The sequence below is a fragment of the Athene cunicularia genome (genome assembly GCF_003259725.1).
Source record: "Athene cunicularia isolate RWA chromosome 19 unlocalized genomic scaffold, athCun1 chr19_part1, whole genome shotgun sequence".
In the NCBI taxonomy this organism is placed as follows: Eukaryota; Metazoa; Chordata; class Aves; order Strigiformes; family Strigidae; genus Athene; species Athene cunicularia.
Window position 1 is genome coordinate 12,391,871 of NW_020799124.1, and position 17,674 is coordinate 12,409,544.

Consider the following 17,674-nt stretch of genomic DNA (forward strand, 5'->3'; position numbering starts at 1 on the left):
AGGGGCTGCGGGGGTGTCTGTAGGTGCGGGGGGAGGTGGGGGCTCTATCAAGATCAACCGCCCCCCCCCCCCAGCCGGAGTGCCTGGAAAGCACCCAAACAGGGGGCTCTTTTCTCCACCAACAGCACAGGCTGTGAAATAGGATTGGAAAATAGGCTTTTTAATAATAATAGTAAAAACCAGCCCTGTGAATGTCCTCTTGGCAGCCTGTGCTGGCTGAGAAGTGATGCCGTAGAGTATTTTAAAATCTCTCCGTTCTTTTCAGTATGTCTTGAGAAAAATAAAACGCGTTTTCGCCGTGCGTCTGGTTCATCAGGCTAAGGCTGAAGCGTGCAGCCCTCCCCGGGGCTCCCTGGTGCCCGCGGGGGCTCCCGGGGCCTTGGGGCAGCCCGGAGCAGGGCAGAGGCTGGCAGGGCTGCGGGAGCGGGGCAGCGCGCCGGGAGACCGGGAGTTACGGGATTTACAGCCGTGGTGGTGGCAGTCAGCTGGGAGGGGCGAGATGCTGCAGTGGATGAGGATGGGGAATGGTTGGGCTCGGTTTTTTCTGTGCTGAGAGTAGCCAGCCTCGTTTATAGCCTGGGCTGTTTTTTTTTTTTTTTTCCCATTTTAATACAGTGTCTAAATTCTGCCAGGGATGATAAAAAAGACGAATTAAAAAAACAAAAAGAGCTGGTGTTATTGGAGCTGAGGAGGGGATGCAGGGCTTACGCTGCTGTGCAGAACAAGAGCTTCACGCCTCAATGGGGTTTTTAAAACGGTACTTGAAATTCAAAATCTAATCCTGTGTCTCTTCTGAACCTTGGTGCTCCAGTTGTGTTCAAACTCACTTGAGCTTATTAAGTGCCTTGGGGGTGGTGGTGCCTCCAGGCCTCCTCTGAACCAAGGGCAGGAATTTAGCTCAGAGCTGAAAAATGTCCTCTTGTTGTGGAGGAAGAGCAGGAGGACTGGCCGTGAAGGATGCCTGGAACGAGACCAGCAGAGCTTTGCTCTCAGCTGCTCGTGGGTAGGTGCTGCGGCTCTGGCCATGGATGGTGTTTCCTGCACATCTGGAGCTGGTCCCCTTCCCCGACACCCCCAAAAGCTGCCCTTCCCGCTGTGGTTCTCCCTCTGCAGCGTTGGTGACAGAGCAGGGATGAGACAAAAATGATCAGAAAAATAATTTATTTTGCTTTTGGGACAGTCTCTGAGCTGCTTCTCCCTGTGCTTCAGGCACTTACTAAAATGTCTTTATTTAGGCTCTGCTTGTGTTGTGTCCTCCAAAGCTTGAGGAGAGCTGGTGCGGAGGGTGCTGCATTATAAAAAGCCATCAGCTGCTGCAGGTGGAGGAAGAGCCTGAGGCTCTGCTTGACATGTTGGGGCTGAGCTGTCCTGGCTCAGGGCAAGGTGGTGTGTGTGCAGGACTGTGAGGGTCCCATGCTGCTCCATCCTGTCTGGAAGGGGACAGCTCAGGGGAGGTGTCAGGATTTCCGGAGTGTGAGACAGGTCCAAATGGTAAAATAATTATGACTGATATTTTGAGAGAGCAGGAAGAGGTGAGGGACTTGTGCAAGGGTTGTAGGATCACAAAGTGGTTTGCGTTGGAAGGGACATTCAAGGTCCATCTAGTTCCAATCCCCCTGCCCTGGGCAGGGCCACCTTCCACTAGCCCAGGTTGCCCAAAGCCCTGTCCAACCTGGCCTTGAGCCCTTCCAGGGAGGGGGCAGCCACAGCTTCTCTGGGCAGCCTGTGCCAGGGCCTCCCCACCCTCAGGGTACAACATTTCTTCCCTATGTCCAGCCTAACCCCACCTCATTCAGTTTAGAACCGTTGCCCTGTGCTGGGGACCCCGAGCTGGCCGCAGTGCTCCAGGGGTCTGAGGAGAGCGGGGCAGAGGGGGAGCATCTCCTCCCTCGGCCTGCTGGCCACGCTGCTGGGGATGCAGCCCAGGAGACACTTGCCTTGTTGCCGAGGGTGCGCTTGATCCCACTCTGTGTCAGTGCAGATGTTGAGCAGGCTGTGGAAGTGGGATTTGGCAGTTCCTGGTCCTGGGGTGCCCAGTTTCCAGCACAGCTCAATTCCCTGCACTTTCTCCCTGTTGCTGAAGCAGTGGGACGATGCCAGGGTGCTTGGGGCTGCTGTGAGATGCCTTCCCTGGTCTGGGAGAAGGGGTTTTGAGGGGACATGACACCTGGAGGAGTGCCGAGGGTTGGTGGCTGGCTGGACCCAGGTGGTTCGGGTCAGGATTGCTGTCACTCCGTGTGCTTGCTGTTACCATCCATTATAGAAACATGTGGCTGGATGATTTCAGCAGAGTGAGACTCTACTGTCAAAATTTCATACAGCCAGTTAGCAGAATTTTCAATAGTAATCGATTTTTGGTGACTGTAACAGTTGCTGGGTTCTAATTGGTCTGGGAAAGACCTTTTGTTAGTTGACAGATCCTCTCCCCATTCCCTACAGACAGTGCTTGCCTGATGCTTTGTCTTGCAGTTACGTGATGGAAGTGTTCCTTGAGATGATGGGGTGGACACTGCCCAAGTCGTGGGTTCAGGCGCTGAGGGGAGAGGTTTGGCAAGGCCTCCGTGCCTGCGGGATGGCATCCAGGCCTGGCAGGCTGCAGTGCTGCCAGAAGCTCCCCCAGCGTGAGAAGGATCTTCTCCAGAGTGGTGACGGGAGGAGAAGTACAGTTTGGAGCTGGAGGTCCCCCTTTGCCCCCAGCACAGACCTTGTGTGGTGGGACCAGTTTGTCTAAGGCTGGGTGGCCACAGAGGTGTTTGTAGGACTGAAGCCTCAATGGTTGCTGTCAACGAAGCGACTGTACAGGGTGATGGTCACATTCCTGGTGAACTTCCCCTTGGGTCTGAAGGCTTGCCTTGCTCCAGTGAGTGTTAATTGAGAATAATTCCTCTGGGGTTTGAAGAGTTGCTCTTTATTTCATGTCTAGCTTTTCTTTCTCATCATACCTTGTTTTCGGAGTACGGAGCTGTTTCCCAACCCACGCCAACAGGAGAGGCACAGGTGCCGAACCAGACCCGCTTTTGCATGTCTCCAGCTTGCAGAAGTGGTCAGAATGGTTTTGCAGGGCCCTTTCCTCCTGCTCTCGGCACTCCTCCAGCAGCTGTTTTCAAGTGCCTTTTTCTGGCAATGTCTGAGTTTGTGCTGTGCCGCTGTCCTCCCCAGCTGACTGAAAGCCCCTGCTCCTGCCTGCCAGCCACGTCCCTGTTTCAAGTGCTGCCTCCTGCCCGTGGGAGTTGCGGGGAGGTGCGCGTTAAAAATAGAAGGAGAGAGAAAGCGAGGTCGACTCCAGGTCCGGTTCCCCAGATCCACCCTCTTCCCTCCTGTGGCAGCTGAAATCTGCAGTGTGGCCCCCAGGACTTGCAGCCAGACCTTGCTCCATTCCTTCTCATTAATAATTCTGTGCTGCTCCCACTGATGATTTGTCTCTTGGGGGCACCAGTGTGAAGTCGACCAGAGTTGCCATTTGCAGCAGGACTCAGGTCTCCTCGATCTCCATCTGGGGAGTGGGGCTTTTCCGGAGCCATCCCCCAATGCAAAAGTCCCTGTGGACCCCGGAAATATATATATCTGCTTATTTAAATGCCGCCTTCCTTTCTTTTTTTAACTCTCTTGGTTGCCTGGTGTGCTTTTGAGCTCTTCTATTTAACGAAAAGGGTCATATAAATAATTCAGCTTCGCTTCTTCCCTCGTGGGTCGGGGACAGGGGACTGTCACATGGCGGGTGGCAGCTGGTGGCTCTCCAGCCCACACAGCCGCCCGCTCTGGCTGCGGTCAGTGGGGTGGGCAGTGATGCCGAAAAGCTAATTTTTCTGGGTGCTGGAAGGAGCGGAGCTGCTGGGGAAGGCTGTGCACCACAGATGCCCTCAGACCACGCCTGGCCCCACTGTCTCCCTGCCGCAAGAATGTGTCTCTGGGGCGGGGAAGCTGCTTCGCCTGCGCCCTTGGTGACCTGGGCAGTGGGAGGGGGTGAGACATGGGCCAGTCCTTGCTCCCTGGGATAGCTGGGCAGAGGTGATGTAGCGTGAGCCTGCGGTGCTGGCCTTGCACGCTCTGTCTTAGATAGTTGTGGGGGCCCGGGTGGCCCTGTGCTGCGGGGGTGCTGTTGGCAGCGGCGGGCACGCGCTCACACAGGGTGAGCTGAAGAAAACTTAAAATTGGGAAGAGGCTTTAATATGCTTTAAACACAGCAGCGTGCAAAGCCCAGCCTCCAGGCCAGCTCTGGATGGTGTTCCCTGTCCCCACCCCGCGAGGAGACCAGGGTCCGCAGTGGGGTTCTGCACCCTGCGGGGGGATGGATGGGGGTTTAGGGGGCAGGTGGGCCCAGCCGCCACCAGCACTGGCCTCAGAGGGGGACGCTGAGCCCCAGGGTCCCTCGATGTCTGCTGGGGCACTCAGGGTCTGGTGTGGTGGGGGCTTGGCCCCATCAGCCTGGATGCAGGAATACTCTCTGCCTCCCGAAACCTGGTGCTGCACTGTGGCTGCTGAACAGCCATGAGATGTGTTCACAGGCCACGTACGTTGGCTGCCCGCTGGATGTCTAAAAGGGCTTGAGCCAAAGGGGTTTAGACTAGTTTCTGTTGTTTTAATTGCAAGTGTCTTTGAGCTGCTCGGAAGCTATACAAATGTTTGTTTTGCTATGTATCTCCCGTTAACAAGATTTCTCAGGAAATATGCAAAATTATCACTACAGGCAGAACATGTACAGTAAGGCTCATTAAGCTAAGTACTGTGATAAATTGCTACTTCCAGAAAATTACGTATATTAGCAAAAGGGAGGAGCGTGAGCCCAAGTGGAAGACCCAGGAAGACGGAGTGTGCAGAAATATCCTGGCTCCAGGCGGCTGGAGGGTGACCTGAGCAAACCCAAGGCAGAGGACGGCTGGATGTCCTTGGACCGCAGCGTCCGCGGGATTATCCTTAGAGGAGATGCATGGGGAGGGGAAGGCAAGCAGAGAAGAATAGTGTGGGAAACAGAAACAGAGTCATGCTGTGTCAGGGCCAGACCAGGCATAAAGCCAGTGGGACCATCTTGGAAAAAATATAAAATGAGGCAACTCTGGAAGCACAAGGAGTAGAAAGTTTTTCTAAGCTGGAAGGCAGTGGGAGAGGGCAGGGGTGATGTGCCACGGGCTGTCTGTATCTCTGCCTTTGGCAGCCAGAAGCAGGGCTGGTGTCTGACATGTGGGCACTGCCTCACCCCCAGACAGGGGAGCAAACTGATGGACTGCTGTGAGCAGAGGATGGGCTGTGGCATGTAGTGTGTCATGGGCTCACAGAATGGTTTGGGTTGGAAGGGACCTTAAAGATTGTCTAGTCCCACCCCCCTGCCCCAGGCAGGGCCACCTTCCACTAGCCCAGGTTGCCCAAAGCCCCGTCCAACCTGGCCTTGAACCCTTCCAGGGAGGGGGCAGCCACAGCTTCTCTGGGCAGCCTGTGCCAGGGCCTCCCCACCCTCAGGGTACGACATTTCTTCCCTATGTCCAGCCTAACCCCACCTCATTCAGTTTAGAACCATTGCCCTGTGCTGGGGACCCCCGAGCTGGCCGCAGTGCTCCAGGGGTCTGAGGAGAGCTGGGCAGAGGGGGAGCATCCCCTCCCTCGGCCTGCTGGCCACGCTGCTGGGGATGCAGCTCGTTTGTCTTTGTGTGATGCTGGGATGGGGTGCGATGGTGTTAGGGAGGTGACGTGTGAACCCAGAGGCACCCTGCTGCTGTTCCTGCAGGAGGCCATAGACATGGCCCTTCTCTACTGCACTTCTCCATGACCTGCTCCACACTACTGTGTCTGAAAGCTGACAGGTCACATTGGGAAGAATGTTTCTTCATTACATCAAATCTGCTGGACTGATACTGGTCCTGTGCAGGCAGCTCCAGGTGACTGGCTCAACTAGGCATCCTTGAATGTAGGCTGGGATAAGGGACCTGCTGTGGATCTGCTTTAATTTTGGTGCTCACCTTTTCTTGAGATACCTATCTGTGTTGTCTAGTTCGAGTTTTGTAAATGGATATTTTATTTGCTTTTCTTTAACCTGCCTTGAACGCAGGCAGATCTTAACTGCTCAGGTCCCACATGAGAGATGTCCTGAAGCCTTCTTCAGTGGTACTCTGAGTATTTCCAGTGGAGGTGCAGGAGATACCCCTGTACAGCCACTCTTCTCTGGCAGGAGGGTCTCTTCCTCCATCACCTTTTGCAGGAGCATTGGAAGTAGTAAGTGGAGCCCAAGGACGTCTGCTGACTGCTGGCCAAAACCTGTCTTTGGGGACATCCAGAGGAGAATGGGGAGTCCTTGCGCTGTAGCAGGTGCGGAGAGGTCAGGCTAAGGGAAAGCTTCCCCAAGGGTGCCAGTGGGGAGAGGTTTCCCAGGTCCCTTTGAGCCAGTGCTCACCTCGCACTTTGAGCCAGTGCTCACCTCGCTGTGGGACACAGCCGCCTCGGCCCGTTTCACAACCATGTCGAGACCTGTTGTAGAGGAGTTTTTTGTCCCTGCTGCCATTGGACAGCCATTGCAGGACCACAGTCGTCGAATAGGTGAATGGTTTGCACTGAAAACAACCTTCAGAGGTCATTTAGTCCAACCCCATTGCCATGGGCAGAGTCATCTTCACTAGATGGTCCTGACTGGATTGAGAAATTCCAAATCTCCTGCCCAAAATTATTTGCATTCATTTGGTCTTAGGCCAGTGTTATCCTTCCTCTGGAGAAGGTCCCTCCTCCCTGCTGCCTGCTTCTCTAGCTTTCACCGCCAGGCGCAGGGGACAAACCTGGGCTGTGTAGTGTTAAAATCTGCTGCAAGATGGGACTGAGCTTTCTGTTAGCAGTGCAGTATTTCAGTTTCTAGTGGATACTTACAGACCTGGGTTTCTTTTCATGGGAACTCACTGAAAAATAATTAAAAAGGTAATCTGCTCACGATGTCTTGTGAGTTTTTAGAAGCTCAGTGCCAGCCACGGCCACTTGCTGTCACGTAGTGCTTCTGCTGTGATGTCTGCTGGGGATTTTCTAGTATTAAGTCTTCTATTTTATATGCCATTGCTTTCAGATCTTCCATCAAGTCGTGTCAGACTTAGGGTTTGTGGTGTATGAAATGACTGTTTGTTTTGGTTTTCTAGAAGACATTTGCTTTCTGGGAGGGTTGGTGTCTCACCTGGATGCTGAGATTCCTTCATATGGTTTAGGCAAGAGCACCAAAGAAATGTCATTCCCATGTTTGAGTGTTCTTGACCACTTGAGCAACCTGGTCTAGTGCAAGATTGCCTGCCTGTGATTGGGGGGGTTGGACTGGAGGATCTTTGAAGGTCCCTTTCAAACCAACATGTTCCATGAGTGTCCGTAGGCAGTGCAGTCTGATTTGAAGAATAACCATTTTGTGGACTGCCTTGATTTTCACATGTTGATCCTCTCCTGGTGTCGCGGGCCGTGGGAGCTGTGGTGCCACTGGCGTCGCCTCCTCTCCCTCAGGCTGTCCTTCTCTTTTATCCAGTACAGACTTCATGCTCACTGGTGGGTATCACCAGGCCTTGGTGTCCATCATGGAGCACTTGGTAGATATCAAAGCACGGTGGTGATCCTGGCAGAAACCTCTCGCAGTGCTGACCCTGGTGAATAGCTACGAGGTGGAGAGGAGAGACGAGTGCTGTGGCTGCAGGTGCTTCTACTGCCAGTGTGAAGTTCTGATCTACACAGAAGCCATAACAAGGATGGTGCCACCATTAGAAGGATGTTAAGAAATTAATTTCAGATTAATTAAGTCTGTCTGCTGGTTTTTGCCCAAATTTTTCTTTAGCCATGATTGCAAATTCGTAATAATCACTAAAATATCGATGCCTTTCCAGTAGATCACAATGCTGTCCATGTTCTAGAGCTATAGGAGAGCTTAGTGAGCTCAGTGCCTTGCCCCCCTGCAGCACTGTTGGCACCTCTGTCACCTCTGATGCTTGTTCTTAATAGTTAAGTGGAATTTTAAATGCCCGCTTCTAAAACTGAGTTTAGGAGTTGACCACGTCTCTCATAAAACGGTTGGGCTTCATGCCAAAGGCCAGTAATGTAATTCTGCAGCAATGAAAGCCAACACCTAAGGACAAAACTCTTGGAAATCTTGTTCTCCCTTGCACTGCTAGTGTTGGAAATTGGAAACTCCTACTGACTCATGCAGATGTTGCTGAATGCTGAAGTCATTTTGCCTTGAACTTTTATTCATCAAGAAGTTGTTCGTGAGAAATATGGGTTGGTTTTGGTGAATACTGGAATTAGACATAGCTGAGCTGAGGCCTGTGTGCTATAAAACACCCAGTTGTGCTGCATAGCTGTACTATGTGTGTAGTCTGCAAAAAATGCTAATGCTGAGGCTATAGGTAAATTAAGCCATGCTCTCAGGTGGTTCAGCTCTCCAGAGTGCATTCTTGGGAGCAGACCCTCCAGCTGTCCTTGGCCTTGGCCTTGACACCACCTCCCTGAAAACCCTCTGGAGCAGGACTTCTGCCTCTGGACTCCTGAGAAGAGAGTTTGGCCATGGCAAAATGCTAAAGTGAACCCTGAGGTGTGAAGGGTCAGCGCAGGCCCCAGGGTACGAGGGTGCGGTGGTTTGGCGTGGGGGGGACCCATGGGTGCTGTGGGTCTTGTTCATGTGAAGCTTTAGCAGCAGAGCTACAGTGAGCTGCTCTTCTGCTGAGCATTGCAGAGCTGGGCTGGGATGTTTCCAGGGATCTGGGCATCCGTATGCTTTAATATGTGTCCTGTAGGCTTTTAAGATGGCTGAGAAGAGCTCTTGGTGCAGCTTGCTGCTGAGTTATTCTGACCTCGTGCTTCTCCTCAGCAACATGCACAGCTGCGTGTCGGGGCTGTGGGGAGCGAGGGGCCATGGGCTGAGAGCGATGCCCTGGGCTTGTGGGCGTGGGACGCGGGAAACAAGGTGATGGTGTTGGACTCCCGTGTGCCGCTCTGTGTGGGGACACAGCCCCAGCCATGGCCCTCTGCTGCTCAGAGAGCATCCCCCACTGAGCAGCCTTCTGTTGTGCATCCTCCAGTGTGCTTTGGTTTTATACAGAAAGGGCGGTTGTTTTGCAAAGAAGGTCAAGCCCAAGTGGCTGATATTTCTCAGGCTGGGCAGATCAGTGTGGAAGTGTCCAGTAAATAAAAATACCCCAGATTCAGCCTGAAAGCAAAGCCGGCGAGCAGCATCCTGCATCTCTTAGGGATGAGGCCATTTTTTTGCTTGACTTACTGGTCCCTGAAAGGAGAGTAGCAGCTGTTGCGGCTTTTTCCTTTTGTTGTGCTTTTGTGAAGCTTGCCCTGTGCTTGGTGGGGATGGGAGGCAGCGTGTGGTGTTGGACCCTGCAGCCCCACGCCGCAGCTGGAAGCAGAGCAGGGGCTGCCTGCCTGCTGCCTGTTTGTGTGCATGGGTGTCCCCTAGGAAGGGCTGGGCTCATGTGGTTGTGAGTGCCGCTGGCACGGCTTGGCAGCAGCACGATCTCTTGGGGTGCAGAGGTGCCCAGTGCTGGCCAAGCCCCTTGCTTCTCTGCCCTGGTGCAGCTCTGCTGCTTGTACTGGCTCCATAGACGCATCTGAACATGGTCACATTAATCTGCAGCACTAACAGAAGAGGGCAGGAGCTAAAGCCTGCACATAGCCACTGCTGAGATAGATAATAGAGACCTCATTATGCCCTGCCACAGCTCGCTCTGCCCGCCACCTCTTGCTTTTCGGAGGAGAGCAGGCTTCAAGTCAAGGTTGGTTTGTGCTCCTCTGCCATCTTCCAGAAAGTGCCTGTGGAGGGAATGGGGCTTTACTGAACCAGGGGCATGTCATCTACTCGATAATGAATTTATTAGCTGTGTGCTTGTTGCAAAGCCACAGCGCTGGGATACTCCTGGGCTCTGCACCATCTTTCCAAGTACCGTTCTGCTTTGCCAGGGAGGGTATCGGGTATCGCAGCTCAGCTCTGCCTCCTCTTGGGGTTTTGGCCCTTGTGGAGGGGCATTTTTAATCCTGCAAGGCCTGAAAGACCCTGGAGGAGCTCTGGCTGCGCTGCCCTCCTATCCCTCTCCCCATGCTCAGCAGCACCAGAGGCACGGGGGAGGCAGCGGTGCCACCCCTGCTGCCAGCACGCTGCCTGCTGCGCTGCCCGTTGCTGGGCCCCCAGCGGGCTGCAGAAATAAAAGATCCTGTGAAGGAGACTCCTGGTCCCCAGCGCTGCCTGAAAGTGCCCGAAGCAGGGCTGGGTGTTGAGGGAGGTTGATGAGGGCCCTCCTGCTCTTCTGCTCCAGCTGTGCCGGTGGCAGAGCCCCCGCTCCCCAGGCTGCTGAGGCAGGCAGATCCGTGAAGTGGGCAACACCAGTAACCCACCAAGGCTGTGGGGCGGTGGAGCTGCTTGCTGCCTGGTTGTGTTAATTAACTTGGACCTGTCTTCTGGTGTAGGCAGTTTTCAGAGCTAGACTCACCTAAGGCACTTAGACTGCCAGCAGTTTGCTGGGGCTCTTTTCCTCTGTCTCCATAAGGAGTCTTGGGGCACTTTTGCTGCCTGAGGTTACAACATGTCAAGCGCACCTGAGGGATGCAGGGATGGGTGGTGGCTGTTTCGGCAGCTGGGAAGCACTGGGAGAACAGTGTGCCCAGTGTGCTTGTGTGGCATTGGGAGTGGATGCTCCTCGCTTGTCGCTGGCAAGCAAGCCTGAGATTTTGAAGGCTGTGAATTGTTTGCTGCTTGTGTTGAACAGCAACAGCACGTAGCTTTGACCTGGGTCGGAGCTTTCTGTGTGCCTTTGAAAATCTGGGATGCTCACAGCTGGGATGCATGAAGCCAAAACCCTGTCAGCTGGGTGGAGACTTTAATTTTCCTTAGGAAAGGTGTTTTGGTTTTGTTTCTACTTTGGCAGCAGTGTATGAAAAGACACTTCAAGCCTGGGGTGAGTGCCGGTGAGGGTCAGCAATGTGCCTGGGCCGAGCCCCAAGTACTGAGGGAGAAGCTGGCAGCAGATGATCCTTCAGTGCCCTGCATGCCCAGGAGCTGTGCCTGCCTGGTGGCATCGGGGCCCGGTTAGCCCCGCAGCTCCCACCGCTGCTGCATGCCCGTGCGGGCTGTGGGGCTGGGGGCAGCGGGACCAGGCCATCAGCCCAGTACCGTGTGTCGAGGTGGCGCGGCACTGAGGGTATCTCCAGTGACGTGGGTTTGACAGATGGTGCCCTCCTCCAGCCCAGAGTGGCATGTGCCCTCCCGATCAGCGGGCTCCATTCTTGTAATTTCCTCTTCGCAGGGCTCCCGGCTGGGCTTTTGTGCCGCTCTCCCCACGCACAGCCGGGCAGCGCTGCATTCAGTGCTGCCCTAAATAACCATGGCCCTGCCTGTGCATCAGCGCTCTGCTGTGCCTGGGGGGTGAGCTGCCTCGAAAATAGAAGTGCCTCCAACAAGGCTGCGTGTGGCTTTGGCAGAAACCCTCTCCCTGGGTGGTGGGTTGCCTTCCTCTGGGATTTCTGGCTCTAGTAAATAGCAGGATCCAGTGGGCAGCAGGGGTGGGACTATGCAGTGGTGTGGCATCTTGCATGCAAGGAATCATGACTATTTCAGAGGTTATAAAGGGAGGGGAAGGAGGTGACAAGGAGATGGGCATCTTCGCTGGCAGCATGCCTTTCCTCTGATGCCAGTACTTTCTGGCCCACGTGGTCATGGTAAAAGCCTGTGTTTAATAATGGGGAATGCTTTCCTCTCCAGCTTCAAGAAGGGGGCTAAAATTCCTGCAAATTAAGATTCTGTCAGAATGAAGGCAAGAAAAGCTGGGTGGACTTGGGGGAATTTGTGAAGGGGGTGCATTTTCCTGTGTAGGGCTGCAGAGGCTCGCTGGTGCTTCCCATCCTGCTTGCCCTAGGACAGGGTTTTCATAGGATCAGATCTGGAAGGGACCTTCAAAGATGATCCATTCCCACCCCTTGCCACGGGCGGAGACACTTTGCACTAGTCCAGGTTGCCCAAAACCCCGTCCAACCTGGCCTTGAACCCTTCCAGGGAGGGGGCAGCCACATCTTCTCTGGGCAGCCTGTGCCAGGGCCTCCCCACCCTCAGGGTACAACATTTCTTCCCTATGTCCAGCCTAACCCCACCCTCATTCAGTTTAGAACCGTTGCCCTGTGCTGGGGACCCCAAGCTGGCCGCAGTGCTCCAGGGGTCTGAGGAGAGCGGGGCAGAGGGGGAGCATCCCCTCCCTCGGCCTGCTGGCCACGCTGCTGGGGACGCAGCCCAGGAGACACTTGGCTTTCTGGGCAGCGAGTGCACGTTGCCGGCTCATGTCCCATTTGTCACCCACCAGCATCACCCAGTCCTTCTCCACTGGGCTGCCCTCAGCACCCTTTTTTCTGATCCCTTCCTGTAGCTGGCTGTCCTGTTGGGTGTGTGGCGGGGTGGCACAGGGCTGCAGGCAGGACATGTGTTCCCAGGCAGAGGTGCTGTGCAGGCAGAGCCCCGTGGGCTGTCTGCCCTCAGCCTGGGCTGCAGTGGTGGCCCTCAGCCCCGCACAGCCCCTGTGCTGTGGGGTGAACCCCCTGGCAGGATGATGTGCTGGGCTGGGGCCCTGAGGGGCAGGGATGAGCCAGGCTGTCTGTGGTGGGTGCTGGGATGGGTCAGTGGTGGGCTGCTGCTCAGGGACGGACTTCGAGGCACGGGGCTGGGAAGAGCACAGAAGAGGAGTGGTACAGCGGGTGCAGGAGGTGAATTGGAATAACAGCCTCATGCCCTCTGAGCAATCTCCCGGACGAGCAGCCCACCATGCTACAGCCGAATGGTTGTGTTGAGCTCCTGCAGAGCACATGCCAGGGCTGATATCCCACACGGCTGTGGGGGCTGGTGGGGCCGCCGATGTGGAGAGGCTGGCAGGGTGGTGGGGAGGAGGGTGCTGTGACCCGGGGGTGCCTCTGTCTGGGGCACTGTTTGCGTTGGTGGGTGCATCTTCTTCACTCACAGCGTGTGTCCCCAGGATCTGTTGGCATGATGTATCTGTGAGATCCTCGGGGGGTGGGTGTAGGTGGGAGTTTGTGACCGCTCGTGCTGTTTGGGATAATGCTGGCACAAGGCAGGCAGAAACCTGCCTGTTTGTGTTTGCTGGCAGAAGTCCCTCAGTCCATGCAGGAGTTAGAGGTGTAACTGCCCATCTGATGGACTCTGGGTACTACCCGTGTTAATCAAAGGCAGCTGATGCTTAAAATCAAGCATGGCACAAACCACGTGGGATTTCTGGTGGCGTGTAAAATGAAATGCAAACGTGGATCCCTGTAGCAAGCATCCATCCATCCCGACATCCTTCCTAGCTTTAGGAGATGACACTTTTTAACCTCCTCGATGGTGAGCCTTTCTGCTCACGTTCTGTGGGTTGCTGGGGAAGTGCCTGTGCTGCGCTGGGAGTGGTGGAGCAGGTGTCTGCATTGGTCTGGGTCTGTTTGTAGACCCCAAATGGACCTTTGCTGATGGCCAGTGGTGGCTGTGCCAGTGCAGTGGGGCTCACTCATGGGCTGAACGAACGATGCGGTTGGCAGTGTAGCTGGGACTTGATAGTTTTCTAAGATGGGTTTGAGCGAGGCTGGAGCAGTGTGGCAGGGACTGGGGAGGGGGAGGAGAGGGTGCGGGTCCCTCCAGCCTGGCTGCCTGGTGGCATTGGGGTTCAGGAGGGGTGTGACAGAGCCCATGGCCAAATCCTGCCCCTCGCCCTGGGGCTGTGTGGATGCTGTTGGATGTGGTGTTGGACGTGGCAGCACATCCAGCTCTGTGCTAAGCCTGAGTTGTGCTCTGGATCTCAGTACTGGGCTGTGATCACTGACAGGGAGCGGGAGAGGCTGGTGTGGACCTGGTGCAAGAGCAAACTGCCAAATTTTGAAAGCAGAAAGCGTCAGGGAAGAACTGGGTCCTGCCTGACGCAAAGGGCATTCATTGTCTTCTGCAGGGGATGTGCAGACCTCTCTGCAAGTCCAGACAGGTACAGGCATGCCAGTGCAGGCAGGGGCCATCGGCCCCGCTCCCCGTCTGTACTCCCAGCATGATGGTGTATTTTGAGCAACACTGGTGAGAGATTGAAGTCAAAGCAGGAGAAGGCTCTAGGTGCTCACCCTCAGGTTGATCTTGCCCAGCTCCATCAAAATCCAGATGTACTGACCAGTTTTGGGGTTGGAGGCTTCTGCCGTGTCCCAGCCTGCTCAGCCCTGGTGTTGGGGCCTGGTTGTGGCCAAGATGGACAAATTCTGAATTCCTGGCTTCAGGGCATGTTTCTTTTCTGTGCACACAGAGTGGTGGGGAAAGGGCAGCCACGCATCTTCTTTTCCTTGTCAGTGTGAGATTTTCACCTGAATCCCAGTAGCTCTCCAGTCTCGAAACGGGCGGTGGCAAGGCTGAAAGCTGAGGCCTCCTCTGGGTGACTCCACCCAAACCAGTCACCCTAGGTTGAAAAGGCAATTTTAAGGGGAAGGATAGGTATTTAATCTGATTTATTTCAAGGAAAGAGGTGTCCCTCTGAAGACCATATTGACTAGCTCTCTGCAAAGTGCGAAGAGGCCACGAGGTGACATGTAACTGACTGCAAAATGGGAGCAATCATAAGATGAGCAAAGGCAGTTGTCTCTCTTAAATCTTCTCCATTCCACTGGCTCCTCTCTAGTGAGGATGGAGTAAGAAGAAACTTTTCCACTCCATTGATTTTTAATTTCCCTCCATCATGTATCTGCTTTGGATAATAATCTTTTAAATGTCTCCTTATACAGAGGACTGTAATTTTTCTTTCCCCTGCAAGCTTGCGTCCTCTGCCTCACTGGGGCAGGAGGTGTTTTCATCTCTGGTGACAATGACACACACGCTTTTGCAGTCACAGACAGCCCCTCGTTTGCCTGCTGTGGCTTCTGTTGTATTTTCTGTTCTCTCCCACCTTTTCTGCACTCCGCAGCACCCCTCGTGCTTTCCCACCACAGTGCCGCTTGTGTTCCCCACTGCTGCTGTTTGCGGGGCCGTTGTGCTCACACGTAGCTGAGGACAGCTCATAAAGGCCCCTCTGCCCCAGCTCTTTGTAAATGCACGTGTCGTGGGTCCTGTTCTGTCTTGCCACGGGAGGCCAGGTGGTGTGGCAGCTGCCTGCAGTGGTGTTTTGCATCGTGTGGTTGTTGCTGGAGCTGGCTGTTCTCTGCTCTCTTGGTGCCTGTAGTGTGGCAGTGTCCGGGGCATCTCATGCTCTGGCTGGCATTTGCCCCAGCTCCTGGGAGCAAGTGAGCAAAAAAGAAGGGAAAGATGCCCCTGAGAAGCTCTTGAGTAGAACCACAGACTTTGCAAGAAGCACTTGTAGATGCCTTTCTCCATGTCATTGCAGGCAAAGGACAGCGATGACGATGATGAAGTCACCGTCAGTGTAGACCGGGACCGCTTCATGGACGAGTTCTTCGAGCAGGTGAGAGGTTTATTTTTCCAGTGCAGTTTTAAAGCTAGTGCAGACCTTTCTGTTAGTGCTGGGGCAGGCTGCGAGGTTGGGGTGGGGATGGGGGTCCTGCCCTGGCTGATGGTCGAGGTCCTTGGGGATTGTGCTCAGAGCACTGATCAGCAGGAACCAGGCTTCCACACAGACCTGGGGCTGTTGTCAGCTTACCTGGCCTTATGGATGCTTTGCTGTGCCACCTCCTCCAGAAACCAGTGGGGCAGCTGGGCCAGGTGAGCCTCGCAGCCTGCCTGCCTGCTGCTCAAGCGTGCCGGCTCTCAGACCTCTCCCAGAAGCACCTCTGTGGAGCAGCAGTCTCTGCATGTCTTTGATTTAATTCTGTGCCTCTCGCTACCAAACAAGAGGTTGTCTTCTGGCATGTGGGTGGCTGTAAGATCTGCACGCGGATTTTTAGCACACCCTTAGCATGGCATGTGTGTAGGGGGTGTCAAAATGTATCTGTGCAGGCAATGGAGCAGGGAATGAAAATAATCTGATGTGCAGATGGAGGGAGATGATCAAAGTGGTGGTGTGAGTCAAATGAGAAGGCAGAGCTAGAGGGTGGCAGCCCTGCAGGCAGAGGGCACAAGCAGAGGTTCCCCCTCTGGGCGATGCCGACGTGTCTCCTTGTAGTACAGAAGAGTGGGGAAGAGGCCAGCATGGATTTGCTGGCAAGTGTGGCCTCCCTGGTCTGTGGAGTGAGGGTCAAACTGGGCTTCTCAGCCCCTGGAGTGAAGAGCCGTGGGGGACTGAGCTGGGACCAAGCCTGGCTTGTGCAGCCTCAGCAATGTTCTCCCTGCTGGAGGTGCAGAGCCTGGGAATCGTAGATCTGATGCTAATTTAAATAAACCCCAAATGTTTCTCAGTGCATCATGAAGGATACAGGATGTAGAGTCTGAATTACATTGCTGTGATGGCAAAGCTGGCTGCTGTGATGTGGAAGGTCTGATTTCACAGTGGTCCTACAGTTTGAGGCTCCAGATGGAAAATCTGGTCCACTAGGAGGTTTGCTGTGGTTCAGATATGTCATGGTTGCTTTGGGATAGGGTTTAATAATCCCTCCCCTTTCCAAAAGTCCAGGTATCTCACAAGAGACCGTCTTGTTTTCCATCTTCACAGGTGGAAGAAATTCGAGGATTCATCGATAAAATTTCAGAGAATGTGGAGGAAGTGAAGAGGAAGCATAGCGCCATTCTTGCTTCACCCAACCCGGACGAGAGTGAGTGAGCCCTGATCAGTTTGCATCCCTGTGGGCGCGTGGCTGGGTTGGGCTGGGCCATTTGTGGGGTGAACGGAGTCAGGCAGAAGTCCTGTTGTCTTCAGGTAGCCATGACTGGAAAGTCACAAGCTGCTGGGGTGAGGGAGGGCAGGGACCTGTGTGGGAGGGAGGTGGAGGGATGACTGATGGTGTTCTGACCCTGAGAGGTGATGAGGGTCCAGTGAGGCTGCTGGAGGGGAATTCCTGAATGGTGGGGCAGCGTCGAGGCTGGAAAGAGAAAATGGCTGGTTTTGAGCTGCTTGGCCATTGTCTTGCCCCAGGCTGCCTGGGGAGGGTGCGTGGATGAGGCAGTGCTTACAGAACTGGCTGAGCATTGCCTGCTTGGCCCAGAAATGGTGCAGCTCTTCTTTGAACCAATGGTGTGCACTTGTGCCCCTGCCCTCTCTGTCCTGAAGGACATTTTGTTGCTGTGTGGCCAAAGTCTGTCCCTTCCAGACCTTGCTGATGCATCGCTGTTTCTTCCCTGGTCTTGTGTGCTTGAGAAGAGGTTTGTTGTCAAGAACAGAAGTTAAGGATTGCAGCACCTGCAATGTGGCAACTCTTGGGAGTCTGTGGGGCCTGTCAGAGTTGGAGCTGTGGGTGATGAGTTCCCCTGTCCTCAGGTGCGAGCAGCACATCTCCCAGGGGAGCCAGGGGAGCTGGTGCTGGCAGAGCATCTGGGACTGCTGGGGTCAGCTGGGCTCTGGTGTCTGCACACCCGTGGTTGTGGAGCAGGTGGGACCGAGGTGTGCAAGGGAGAGCAGGGGTGAGCACAGCTGAGCGGGGCTTTTTACCAGTGGGGCTGGACCCTGGACAGGCTTACCCACTGGGGGACATGGTTTGAATGTCACCGCTGCCCCAAGCCTGTCCTTCAGCCTTGCTGTGAGCCCCTCTGGCCTCTCCTTCACCCACCTCCCTCATGGTGCTAGTGGTTGCAGGGTGGATGGCTGCTGCAGGGCCAACTGTGCGGGATGGTTCTGTAGCTCTTGTT

General features: G+C 54.7%; 1 protein-coding gene across 2 annotated transcripts in view; it reads left to right on the forward strand.

Annotated features, from left to right (window-relative positions):
• Nucleotides 1–3,217: 3,217 nt before the first annotated feature.
• Nucleotides 3,218–17,674, forward strand: part of STX1A (syntaxin 1A) — an 85,576-nt gene continuing 71,119 nt past the window's right edge. Inside the window, exons 1-4 of one of the 2 annotated variants that reach the window (XM_026861550.1) lie at nucleotides 3,218–3,246; nucleotides 3,841–3,843; nucleotides 15,324–15,401; nucleotides 16,545–16,644. In XM_026861550.1, the coding sequence (XP_026717351.1) occupies nucleotides 15,381–15,401; nucleotides 16,545–16,644 (121 nt within the window). In that variant the 5' untranslated portion in view covers nucleotides 3,218–3,246; nucleotides 3,841–3,843; nucleotides 15,324–15,380. Of the gene's footprint in view, nucleotides 3,247–3,840; nucleotides 3,844–15,299; nucleotides 15,402–16,544; nucleotides 16,645–17,674 lie in introns of those variants that run through there. The other variant, XM_026861549.1, reaches the window with a different exon arrangement.